At 37.5% G+C, this 13,698-nt stretch overlaps 1 protein-coding gene across 1 annotated transcript; it reads left to right on the top strand.

Moving 5' to 3' along the window:
* Positions 1-919: 919 nt before the first annotated feature.
* Positions 920-8,685, top strand: LOC144635924 (ribosome biogenesis protein NOP53-like). The gene is made up of 12 exons (XM_078495043.1): positions 920-1,088; positions 1,372-1,445; positions 2,592-2,837; positions 3,455-3,510; positions 3,611-3,706; positions 4,305-4,409; positions 5,169-5,336; positions 6,379-6,434; positions 6,771-6,890; positions 7,679-7,745; positions 7,969-8,045; positions 8,604-8,685. The coding sequence occupies exons 1-12, from the start codon at positions 967-969 to the stop codon at positions 8,674-8,676; spliced, it is 1,260 nt and encodes a 419-aa protein (XP_078351169.1). The 5' UTR covers positions 920-966; the 3' UTR covers positions 8,677-8,685.
* The last annotated feature ends 5,013 nt before the right edge of the window (positions 8,686-13,698 follow it).

A 13,698-nucleotide genomic window follows, 5' to 3' on the forward strand; every position in this document is an offset into this window, starting at 1 on the left:
AACCAACTTTCAGCTTTTTCATAGTAAAGCTGAAACAGTCTCTGGCGAAGCCGGACCAAGATAATCCGTGATAAGACAATACATCTTGCATCTTGCAGTAGTTAACATTTTCACGGAACATTTCAGATCTTGTCCTTCCAGAGCGAACATTTTGAGAGCTTAAAGCATATCTTGCAATTAGAATTTAGCCAAAACAAACTAAACTAGCACAACATGTGGCAGAGTACAGATTTAGAGGCGTCATTCAACTCTACAAACAGAAACCACGCAGCGCGGACTTGTTCGAGACTTATGACCTCTAGACACTTCCTTGGCCACAATCTTACGGCTCTACAATACATAATGCCTCCAAATAATAACAGTACCCTCAGAAAGAAGTCAGAAGCAAATAAGGTCGAAAGACCGAGCACTTTAAGCTGTTCCCGGCGGAAAACCACGTGTCTGAAGTAAAAATCCGAGTTGTGTTTTTGAAAATTTAACAACTCGGATTTTTGTGTTAAAAATCTGAGCTGTGTTTTTGAAAATTTAACAACTCGGATTTTTGTGTTAAAAATCCGAGTTGTGTTTCCGGAAATTTAACAACTCGGATTTTTGCGGTAAAAATCCGAGTTGTGTTTCTGGAAATTCAACAACTCGGATTTTTGCGGTAAAAATCCGAGTTGTACGCCTAGACAATTACACAATACGGATTTTTGTAACTGAAATTTGAGTTAAAATTTCAATCGAAAAAAAAAATTGCTCATGTCCTATATGGGCCACCGTATCATACAGACAGGCGATTAGAGAGAATAAAATCATCAAGAAGACTTTGTCTTGATGGGCTGCGAAGAAGACTATAGTACAAATTCTCAGAATTTTTGATCTCATTTAGTTTACATTGTCTTGAAGAAAACTGGGTATAAGTTTGCGCTGCGCTTGTTGCGCAATAACTGAGCCCACGCTCTTTGCCGCAAACAAGAAATCAAAATGGCGGCTACGACGAAGCGGAAGAGGGTGAGTAAAAAATCAAAGCAAAGTTGGCGGAAGCACACGGATATCAAAGATGTAGAGGAATATCTCGAAGAAGCAAGCCGCGAAGAAAGAACTGGGTAAGTGTCGGATTTTGAGTAAGAAAAACGTACCACAAAAGACCATGTTGTTCGACCTCGAATGATCCACGTGGGATGAAAAATAATATGATGTGTAAATTTGTTATTCCTTTTAAATGTGCTGTTTTAACACAACAAATGCATTTGTTAATGGTTTCGCTGGCAATTGTTTCATGCAGTGTGTCGTCGCAAATGTGGATGTTTTGGAAGGAGGGTGCTTAACTAGTGAAGCTTGTAATTTGACTAAACATGTTGCAAATTAAAGATTTCACATTTTCAACAGTGGTCCAGTCTCAGAAAAACCTGATGAAGGTCTATTTTTTGTTGACAAGGAAACTGAGGAAATCAAGACAACTGGTATGATTAAAATTTACATAGATTACATTTTAATTTACATTTATGTGTAGTGAATGGAATATGATGAAAAACATAATACAGTCGAAGTTCCCTTAACGGACACTCTCGTAAGCGGACAGCTCTACTTACGGCCGCCTTGTTTGAAACCCCGTTTTTACTCCCATACAAACTTTGTATTTTTACATTCTCGTAAGCGGACATTCCCGTAAACGGCGGCGGACACTTTCAGAGATTAAGACTTAGACTTTTTCTTTGTTTTTAAGCTCCCGTAAGCGGAAAACCCAAAGAAAATCCTATTAACAACCTCTGTATCTTATATTTATCAATCCACTTCATATCGTCCTTCGTCACAATGATTTTACAGTAATTACAGCACCATATTTCAGTGTTTGTTTTGCTGTCATCCACATTTTCGAAACACCTCTTACAGCTGTACATGCATCCCGGGATGCATATGCTCCCGTAAGCGGCCATCTATCCCCTACACCTCCAATGGCCGCTTACGAGAAGCATTCTCGTAAGTGGCCAGCTCCAGTTACGGACACTTTCCGTGTCCCGAGGGTGTCCGCTTACGAGAGCTTCGACTGTAATTGTCATAGTGGAATTAGCATTTTTGGTTTGCCACATGAATTTTAACAAACTCAGTTAGTTGTACAAGACAATATTTTTTGGGCACTTTTGTTTTGTGTCTTCATGTCTTGTGCTGTAAGGGAATAATGGCTCTAAACAAACCTAGGTGCATTTCAAGCGAAGCTCAGGCCAAAGATATGCCAAGTATGCGTAAAGATTTTAAAAGATACAGTGGAACCTCGATTTAGCGAACCTCTATATAACAAAGTCCTCGATGTAACGAACGATATTTTTCGTCCCAGAAATAGCAACATATATGGAAAAGAACCTCGATATATCGAAACCTCAATATAGCGAACACATTTTGCCAGTCCCCTGGCCTTTGGTTATATCAAGGTTCCACTGTAGTATTATAAAAGGAGGAGATCCACGGTGTATATTTTCAGAGTAACTTGCACTGAATGCAGTCGATGAACAACACGTTGTAGATAAAAAAGAAGAGACAACTTATTAAATAAATGTTTAAGTAATTTTATAATTGTAAAGAGTGCTGTTTGATTCTTTTTTGTAATGCAGGCAAATCTAAAGTGCGATCAAGGAAACGTAAACTCCTGAAGGTAGATCAGCTTCTTCTGCCAGAAAGTAAAATTAAACCTGTTGGAAGTAAAAAGAGGAAGGTTATTGAAAAGAACAGACAAGATGAAAATCCCAGTGACTCGTCTGATTCAGATGTTGAGGAGAATAAAAACAGACCAGTTGCTGTTGAGACAAATAACAATAAACACAAAACACTGGCAATGTTTGATTTGTGGGAGACACAAGGTACACTGTAGTGTAATGCAGTACAAAGTCTGTCTGTTATGATAGCTTAAAGTTGATTTCCAGTCTGTACTAGCTGCGCTATCTCTGTGTGCAATGTTTATGCCAGTCTCGCGTGAAGGAATGTGTACTAGTCAAAATAAAAATTCTGGGACAAACTTACTCTTTCATCATATTTATAAATGTCAGACATCCTTGCAAAACAATAATAACAAGAAGAAGAACCTCAATGTTATTCCAAACTGATATTTCAGCATATTGAGTTTTCCTAAACAAAATAACCAGCAATGGTGGACTCTAACTTTTCATGTATGCAACTACTGAAGTGTAATTCGGTTGAAATCAAAATTGAAAACAAACCCTGAGACTGGGCAATACAGACTAGGGTTACCTCCCCAGCAGTAAATTCGCCGATACCCATTTATACACCTGGGTGGAGAGAGGCACTGTGAGAGTAAAGTGTCTTGCCCAAGAACACAACACAGAGCCCCGGCCTGGCCTCGAACCCGGGCCGTTCGACTCGGAGTCGAGCACACTAACCATTAGGCCACCGCGCCTCCCACGAATTAGCATGGGTTATAATAAAATACATTTAAAACCTTTTTTCATTAATTTTGTAGATGTAAACACTGAAGATGAACATTTTCTCATGACTACAAGAAAAAGCAAAATGAAGGTAATAACATTTCAGAGCATGATATGGTGCTTTATGCATGTCACTGCACAGTTGTGTGTAGTTATACATTACAAAAATAATTTTTTTTGCATGATTACAGAAACCAAAGACAATCAACAGGAAGACATCAGAGCTAGCAGCTGTTGACATTTGTGTGCCTGGAGCTTCATATAACCCAACCTATGAAGATCATCAAGTAAGCTATTTACAGTGGAACCCCAATATAACGATATGCTAAGGGAGCAGTAAAATTATATCGTTATATCGAGGAATCGTTGTATCAAAGCTCCCGATAAATTGATATGGCCGTAAAATAACTGAGAATATCGTTATATCGGGGTAAACCTAACATATACTTTTTAACTGGATAAAGAGACTTAAAATGTATTATTTTCGTATATTATCGTATTAAGCTTTTGTCAGAAAAGTTAGAAATAACCCCTTTACTGTTATGCTATTGTATTAAATTCAGTGTTTTGCTTAAATTGTGACTGTGTACTGATAATATCGTTATATCGGGGAAGATTTTACGCTCGGTTCGCTAAATTCTAATCGTTATATCGGGAATATCGTTGTATCGAAGATCATTATATCGGAGTTCTGTCCCATACTGTACATTTTACTGTAACTTTTGCCGGGACATAGAATATTCATCGTTATATCGGGAATACCGTTATATCGAGGATCGTTATATCGGGGTTCCACTGTATTTGCATCTTTTCTTGCGGTGTACATCATTCTATTAACACTCTATTTGTTTTATTGTAAAATGTTACTGAATCTCTTGTTTGCAGTCATTGCTTCAAACTGCTCATGATGTGGAGTCGCAAAAAGTTAAAGAAATAGAGAAACTGAAAAGACAAGTCAAGTTTTTGACTCCAGAAGAGGCTGCCAATTTAGTAAGTATAAAAAATTTGTATTCTTTCGTAAAAAGATGGGATAAAGAATGTCCCAAATGATGTTCAGAGGCAGGCTTTTAGCCAGGAATAAAAAAAGTGGAAGTCCAAAATTATTATACGGCCTGACTTTGTCCCCATAGGAGGGCCTGAGGAGCATGCAAGGTTTTTTTTCTGCATTTATGTTTGCAAATGTATCTTAAGATTTCTAAGTTTGCTAAAAAAAAAAACCTCTGTATACAGTTATTCATATTAATTTTCTCTGAAAAGTGGCTGCCCATAGGACTCCGGTCCTGGACTCCCACCTGGCTAAAAGCCTCTTCAGAGGTCTCTGTGCTTGTTAAACAAATTCAGAGAATTACAGTAAGCATGAGGATCAATAGAAAAGGGCCAGCAGTTTAACTTTTTTCGCAATTATTTTCAAAGTTTGTCTTGCATTTTCAATTTTGGAGTGGTGTACTAGCTGGTAAACAGTACATCAATCTTTTATCTAAGATGAATGTCAAAAAGTTGGGTAAAAATATTTTATAGTACGTCCCCCAAAAATAGGGTACAAGTTTGGATGATCGGTTATCTTCAATCCACGTTAGATATCATTATCTTCAATTGTTTACTGATCTATTCACAGAAAAATATTATTTTGCAATGCAAGCTACAACTGTACATGTACTTGTCATTGCAATTTAGTCTTAAGTTTAATCTAGTCATACAGGTACGTAGTGTGTACTGGACTGAGTTTGTTTGTTTCTATGTGGTGATTAGCCGACATGGACAGAGGAGATGAGTCAGGGACTGTTTGCTGAGGATGAAAAGGAGTCAGATGAAGCTGAGAGTGATGACGAGTGTGAAGGAACTGCTGCTGGGCCTGTCAGAGCTGTGGATCGTAAAACAAAACAACAGAGAAGAAAAGAGAAAGAAAAAGAAGAAGAGGCAAGTGTTTAGTCCAGCATTGGAATCAGTTTTGTAAATAACTAGTATTAGTAGAAACTCAACTGTGTTCTATTGGAAATCCGCTAATCTGATTGGTTCTCCCACTGTTTTCTATTCGCCAATAGAAAACAGTTGTGCGCGCGCATAGCTCTTTAAGAGGTAAATTTTCTTGATTTTTGTCTTCAAAGTGCACAATATTGTAGGTTTTGGGCTGCAATCATTTAGAGTTTCTACTAAAACAATTAGACTACTCTCCCTCGTTTTCTATGAGCAAATAGTCAACTTGGCTGCGCCTCATTGACTATTTGCTCATAGAAAACTTGGGCTCGTAGTCTAATTGTTAAATAGTTTTTGTTATTCCTCCCTCCCTTGGTTTTTTCTTTGACCAAGCCATAACTTAAAATTAACATTCAACAATGCTTAACTACAGACAACAACAACAACAACAACAACAAAAACAACAAAACTTTATTTAGGCAATCAAATTATTTACAATATTTTTCACTTCCCGCAAGTAGCCTAGCTATTCAAGGCGGGAGGTGAAGAAGAAAATAAAAAAGAGAAAATAAATAAATAAATAAATTTACAAAAAGGTATTTACTTATCTACATTAAAGAAAAGAAATTAAATCTACAGAAGAGGCATAAATTTAACCAGATTATTGTTGTGCAGTTCCAGAAAATATCCATACCCACCCCACAGAAGATCATTGGAAGTTCTGAGGGGGTGGGGGGTCTCAAGTCAAATTTTTTAAAGGAAAGTATGGAGCGTAACTAGAATTTCCGGAGGGGTGGGGGGATTCAAACCAAAAAACTTTTCGTGGGAGGGGTATGGATATTTTCTGGAACAATACAATAATGCATGGGGCCTGATATGACATTAAATGCACTTGTATTTATTCTAGTTTGAACTGGGTACATGCCTTGCATGTATGTAAATGCACAATCATAATTATGACATAATAATTATATACAGCAGTATATCATTAGATTTTTTTCCTGATTATGGTCTGAACATGTACCTGCATACGTGTTCCTTGCAGCAAAAGAGACTTGAGACAGAAAAGAAAGAGAAGTTGAGACAGAATGAGATTTTTAGGTAAGTTGCTTACATGTGTAATGTACATGTAGTTACATGTATATCACTGGATACATATAATTGATCTACGTGTCCATGATGTGAATTCCAGGTGATTGATAAAAATTAATGCATGTAATGTGTTTTGGCAAAAAGGATTGAAGTTTTCTTCAAGATCAAAGTGAATTTTTGTTGTTCACCAAGTGGCAAGCTAATACATTGTAGCAAAATGGAACAAACAACGGCTTTAAGCATCATTTGCCCGGCGAGCCAAGACTGCACAAAAAGGGCACAAATCGTACAAAGTTTTAAGTTATGTTTGCTAACCACTAAAACTTCTGTATTTTTCTGTAACAGAATAAAAACTTTGAAGAAAGAAATCAAGATGTCTGAGCAGAAGGCTGAGGATAAAAAGAGAAAGAACGAGGAAATAAAAAAGAATTCTGCTACAAAACCAAAAAGACTGAGCAAACATAAGTATCCTACTCTACATTTAGTTTGCACCCCCCCCCCCCCACCCCCGGAGGGGGCAGGCACCCCTGGTGAGGGGGGGGGGAAGGTCCTGGAAAAGGGAAATAATGGCCTCTGTCCCCCTGGAAGTTTTGACCATAAGTATTGCAAATAAACTGTTACATGCAAATGTTTGAGGCAGGCTACATACATCTTATTAACCAAACATTGGGGCCGTACTGGTTGGTCCCAGGTCTTGACAGAACAGCGAGGTCTGTTCAGAAAAGACAAAGAACCAATGTTCTCCCAGTATGGCCTGGAGCAAGCAAGAAATTAATTACACGATGTTATGATTGAAAAAGAGCTGTAAAAACTCAACCTGGTCCAATATTCAACACTTATTCACCGAAGTGGAGGTAAATATCCACCGCATTCACTGACACTGAGGTGAATAATTGATTTAGTATAAAGCACAAAAGTTGAATAACTAGCGGACTAAAACATCACTTTCGGTAAACAAAGTGACACGGGAAGGCAGTTTGTTTCTCTTTAGCTGATAGGAGGTGAATAGTACTTTGCTAATCACCGCGGAGTTAACCAATCGGAGCGCATGAAAAGCACTATTCACTTGTGTGGTATATACTAATATAAAATATTGGACCGGGAATAAAGCACTCTGGTTGGTTTTATTAGTTATTGGCCCTGTTGTCTAATATTTATAGTAATTAATAGTCCTTGGACAATTTTTTTATTGTATAAATGACCAGTACAAATGAACACATAAAACTCAATAGATCACTTAACTACAGCTAAAGATACGAATCACCAAATATTGAAATACAGCTAAGTGAAGAGATGACTGGAAATCTCCGTACACTGAAGGTAGGTGCAGTGTAAATTGAGCTCACAGAGAAAGTACTGTATGGACAATTTATCTTACTGTACTTGAAGTTAAAGAAGTCGGCTGGGGATCTCAATTCTGAACGTTTTCTTTCATTATTGTTCTGAATGTTTGTGATATTTCTTGAGTATATTAAAGTTATTGAGTATAGTATAAAACTGCTAGCAAGTTTGTATCAAAACGTTTTTGTGTAACTTTCCACAGCAAGAGGGAAACTTGTTTGAAGACAGATTCAAGAGTCTTCAGCGAAGAAATATGATTGAAACAAGACAACCTGTCAAGTAAGTGAGCCTCCTCGTCATCCTTCTGACTATAAGGGGATTTTCATGAAATATGCTTTTGTTTATCTTAAACTTCATTGTAGCTACAGACATAAGTAGGGCCTGGCTTTGGTGATAACATGTCTTCTGCTGGCTGTGTTTAGACGTGAATTAAAGGAACCACCGGGACTGCATTGGGCTCCGAATCGAGCGTTCCGGGTTCAAGCCCTAGCCAGAATCACTGCATTGTGTTCTTGGGCAAGACACTTTACTCTCATAGTGTCTTTCCACTCAGATGTAATGGTACCCATTACCATTACGAAAAGAACTACTGTAATACGGGCGAACAGAAACAAACCCTCTCAAAAGGGACCACCGTCGGGGACTAGCGCCTCCCCCTCCCCCCACCAGGCACCTCATGTTAGCTAGTAGACAACTGTAGTCGGGTAGAGAATTACGTTTATTTTCCTGTTACTTTATCTTGCAGACACTAATGGTTTTTGTGAATTCAATTCTTCCAGTCTTGTGTTGTGAAAAATGAAAAAAAAAAAACTTATTCATCATCTTTTACCTTTGTAGACCACATCGAAAATACAAGCAAAAAACATATAAGAGAAAATCATATGATAAACCTTGTATAAAGGAAGTCTAGCTTTGGAAGGTAAGAGCTTTGCTGGCGTATGTACATGATCGGACCTCGGTAATGAATCAACAAGACGGTACTCGCATTTGACGAGCAGTTTTCAATTGAGTGTCGAAAAGCGAAAACCAAAGTTATCATTCTTGCTTATCACAATGGACGCAAATAGTCCAGTGATCCAATCAAACATCGAAACAAATACATGCAGCGAGCACGAAGCGCAGGAAAACGTGCGTGAGCGAGTCACGCTTGGTTTTGGTTTTACACCTGATTGGATGAAAAAGTGACACAAGTTTCTTAAACTAAGCGCTAAGCGTAGACTACAAAAGCAAAGTATACGCGAATTTCTTTCGACGCTCGAGTGAAAACTGCTCTAAGTTTCTAGACTCTTACACGCCCGTCTACTTAAAAACGTATTTAGGGAGAAATTTACAGAGTCAATTAAGACCTGGCCAAACGAAGACGCAAAAAAACTTGCGTCTACTTGCGTCTCTGTTTGGCCAGGACTTGCGTGCACTTGCGTTGACTTGCGTTCGCTTTGATCGAGATAAAATTTGCACGCAAGTCAACGCAAGTTTTTCACCGTTTGGCCACCCAACACAAGTCAACGTAAGTCTAGCTTTTTACCTCAAGTACTGAATTGCAGCGCGCGCAGAAGCATTAAAATGGCTTTTTTGACAACTTGCGTACACTTGCGAGTAAACTTGGGAGTCCGTTTGGCCACCCAACGCAAGTCTGTACGCAAGTTCAACTTGCGTCTACTCTATTTTCGCGGTAATACAGAACGACGTCATATAGGTTATCACGAATTGTACATGTATATTACAAAGAAATTCAGCAGTTGTGAATAAGTGTCTCGTATAAAACGTACATTGTGTAAAGAACTACCAGTGCGATATCAGTTTGTGTGTGTAGTTCTTTAAACTTTGTTGAATGGGAAAAATCACTTGATTTTTTTCGTGGAATCGACTGGGTTTTTTTATAACCTTGTGAACGACGAGTTGAGTAAGAACCCTCGCTGTCCATTGCTTGTATTCTCTCGCGCTCTGTTTTCTCTAAGAAATAGAGGATAATACATGGTTGCGCGGAGATATTATTTTTTCGTACAAATTACGAGGTTTTTGACGATTTTTCGAAGATTTTCGACCATTTTCCGAAGATTTCCGAAGATTTTCAAAGGTCGCACGAATATTTCCAAACATTTTCCGAACTTTTCCTAGAACTTCTGAAGATTACCGAAGACTGTCTAGGAAGATTCGAAGATGTTTCGACTTAATATCGATTAACTTTGGCTCATTCAGCATTGAAACATGGCAAACTCGTCAGCAAACGTGTCGAAATCGATTTCTTCACTTGTAAAAGATATATCTTTTGCAGTATAAAGATATGATTTTTTCTCAGCGAGAGAAATCCTGGTAATTCCCTCTAGTTAATGTAATAAAAGTTTTTCTATTTTGTTTCATATACAGAAAAACCATTACCTGGTCGCACAACAACGTGAAGCAAACTGTGGTAAATCATCCAAAGCAAGTCGCACAGTTCGTTTTGTCAAACACCATCACGAAATTTGTCTTGCCATTCAGAATTCTACCAAAGAGTCGACTTGTAACGTCCTAAGCAGATCCAGAGCCAGTTGAATGAAATATGTTGGTAACAAATTATCGCAGAGTGGTGGATTTCTTGATGGCGTGGAAAAAACAAAACAAAGTAGAAAAAACGCTAGTTCAAAAATGTAACCTTAGTTGTGTATGGAAGAGGCCATTATGCATATGAAAGTCCTAACCTTCTGAACGGCTCATAAATATATACTTTATCTATCAGGCACTTTTGTCAATTTGTACTCCTATACACATTAAGTACAGTGTAGCTAAGCGATCAGTTACAGTAATGCAAACTTACTGAGATTCGTTTGTCTTAAAATTCTTGAATTTAAGAAAATTGCCAACATAAAACATGTAAAAGAAACTAATTAAAAGTAGAAATTTTTTATCGAGAAGGAAAGAAAAGATTGTTGGGAAACATCTACTGCAAATTTTGATCGAGCTCACGATTTTTATCAGAGTGGTTGCTTAGTAACAGGACACACGAGGGAAACATGCGCCGTGATCACGTGTGTTCTTGTAATTTTCTCATTGGCCAATCATAATCTTAAAGTTTATCTTTTAATTATATGGTCCTGTTTCTTATGCTGTACAAGTTAGGGTTTGACCATTCCAATAAATTTTCTTTAAATTTTTTATTCTCCTGTGGATTGAAAGAATTAAGGATTTCCTACGTTGAAAAAGGGTTAAACAATTAAAACACGGTACTTTAGACGATGTGTATGAAAAAGTTTCATATTTATTGACAAAAAAATAATGTAAATAAACATTGAACTCTTACAAACAAACGGTTTTGAAATTTCCTTCATTATAATACGTCGAGGAAGGCATTTTAGCTGTATAAAGCAACATTGAAGACAAGCGAAGAAAAATGGTCACTGTCAACTGATGTGCAACAAATAAAAATAAACCAACAAGTAAAAAGATTCAAAGGAAAGGGAAAGCCCGGATTTTAAAAAAATAGCTTAAATCGCGTTAGATCGGCAAAATAACCACACCAGGAGCAAACAACACACGTATGGGATAAGGAAAGCCATTTTTATTGAGAATTTTCACGTTTAATTACCTCCATGGATGTCTTGTAGAAAATCCCATACAAACCCTTATAATTCGGCGCCATATTGCGTTGTTTATGTGGTTCAAAGTGAGAGCTTGGGCTGCCTGTGATGCAGGCAGAAGAAAGTGGAACATTGCGGTTGATTGCTGGAACGTATTTCGTACGCGGGCTGTCTGCTAAATACCTGAACTCGAGCAGTTCAGACTTATCTCTGTAGTCTTCATATTTTATTTCAGCGCTCAAGGTGTTTTAGACAGAGTAAAAGAGATCGCATCCCAGACCAAGAATCTTTCCCCTCAGTGGTCTTCTGTTTCTTCTCAACACCCTTCTATTGATGGATATTAAACTATCATTTACATGTAATTTTGATTTTTTTTTTTAACAAAAAAGCTAAAAATAAAAATATTCATTGACAAGCATCCCTGTAGCGCTGTTTTCATAAAACTTTAATAAGTTAGAGATCTAAATAAGTTTATTTTCTCAGTTCTTAATTGCAAGGCAGTTTTTGGTGATCCTGCTACATGCATGTACAAGGTTTTCTTTATTAATTTTTTAATTAACTACAATCACTTGCGGCTACATATAAAGAAATTAATCTGTATCTGTAATCTTTGATGTTTTTGCGGTTTTTAAGAATAGTATATTGGCCTATTTTGTATTGAGTGATTTTATTTAACCTGTGATCTAACTAACATTAAGTGCATGATACTTGGCTTCGCACTAGAAGCTTAGTTAGTTTCAAGTAAGCACTTGAGTCAAGTACACTTAAAAATCTCAAGTCGTATTTTACAAAGTCTGGCTTTACACCTAATGACAAAGTATATTACTTGAGGAACAAGGTGTCAATCTTCAGAATCGTGACAACGCTGCACGCCGCTTTCATTTGGCTTCCATTTCCTATTGGTCAAGTGCGTTCTCGAGTGTGGTGTAGACCATACTTGGCGGCGTACTTCGGCTTCTTTGAATTAACTACGAAAGTTTCCATGGTCACCAAGTAAAGTTCACGTAAGTACGTTTAATCCCTTCACACTCAAAGTAGGTTCCAGGTGCACTTTGATTATGCTTACGAGCTCTAGTGCGAAGCCAAGTAAAAACTATTCACGGGTTTACATGTAATAAAATCACGTGCACTTTTCAGACCACTTAGTACTTAAATTGAATATTTTAACTACCATTGGCCGTTTTCACACTAGAAGACGGACAAATCGTCTAGACGGACAAGTCTGACGGTTTGTTCGTCTAGTGTGAATTTAAGACGACTTTTTGACGACTTGTCCGTCTTGACGGCCAAGTCGTCTTTAAAAAATCGTCTTACCAGACGGCCAAATCGACGGACAAATTCAGACGACTTGTACGTCCAAAATCGTGTCCGTCCCGTTTTCACACTAACACGACTTGTCCGTCTCAGACGATTTGTCCGTCTCTTTTGTGTAAACGGTCATTAAACACTTTGACAATATTTCTCTTGCTTGGAAACAGAAATCTATAGCTAATTTAAATTGTTGCCTCCTTTTCGCGTTAACCAGGTTAATAAATTGTACACAAGAGCTAACTAATAACACTTGTGTTGCCGATTTATTGATCGGGAATGAGACTCCGATTTTTAGTTAGTTGAGTTGTCGAGAAGGAATACAGTGGGAGTTTCGTAACATACCAGTAGTTACGTAACATATCAGCTGAATGCACACGAGGTCTCGTGCGGCAAACCAATCGCTTTTCGTGCTCGTTGTACCACGTGTCGGCTAGACCAATCGAATGACGTTTTCGTGTTAGCACGTGACATTCATTTTGTCTGCGAGCCACGTCACGCCAGTTTTGATGATTTTAGCCATAACATCTTTAATTATGTAGTTCAAACTTAGAAATGACAACAAAAGATTCATTTACTGATTAAATCAGAGCTTTATAACCAACAAAAAGATTTCTAAGTATTATAAACCATTTTCCTAAATTACAATTTTAATTTGTCGACCCGACAGTAACATTTAAGTTTATTAACATTGCATTTATTTACTGAGATATTTTTTTCGGTTTAAGCCATCCCCATTTCTTTTTGTCACCCTTTGATATTTTAAATAACAAAAATTGTTTATATTACTCGTTATATTTTAGATATATGTTTATATCAGCGGTACAGTGATTACAAAGCATGTTCAGTCTTAATTGGATCCGTACTAATGAGAAAATCGCCACACTAACACAGCATGTTAGTTCATTAATACATTCGACGCGGTGCATAGAAAACTTCGATCCAACACTGTTTTGATTGATCAGTCTCAAGATAATCACTTTCTAGGATTGTTTTCCCTGGCAACAATATTTCGGTGTTGAGTAGTCGTGTGTCTGTGAGCTTCTCAGGAACTCCTGCGAAAAAAT

This window comes from Oculina patagonica, chromosome 13 (genome assembly GCF_052425735.1).
Source record: "Oculina patagonica isolate OP01 chromosome 13, crgOcupat, whole genome shotgun sequence".
NCBI lineage: Eukaryota > Metazoa > Cnidaria > Anthozoa > Scleractinia > Oculinidae > Oculina > Oculina patagonica.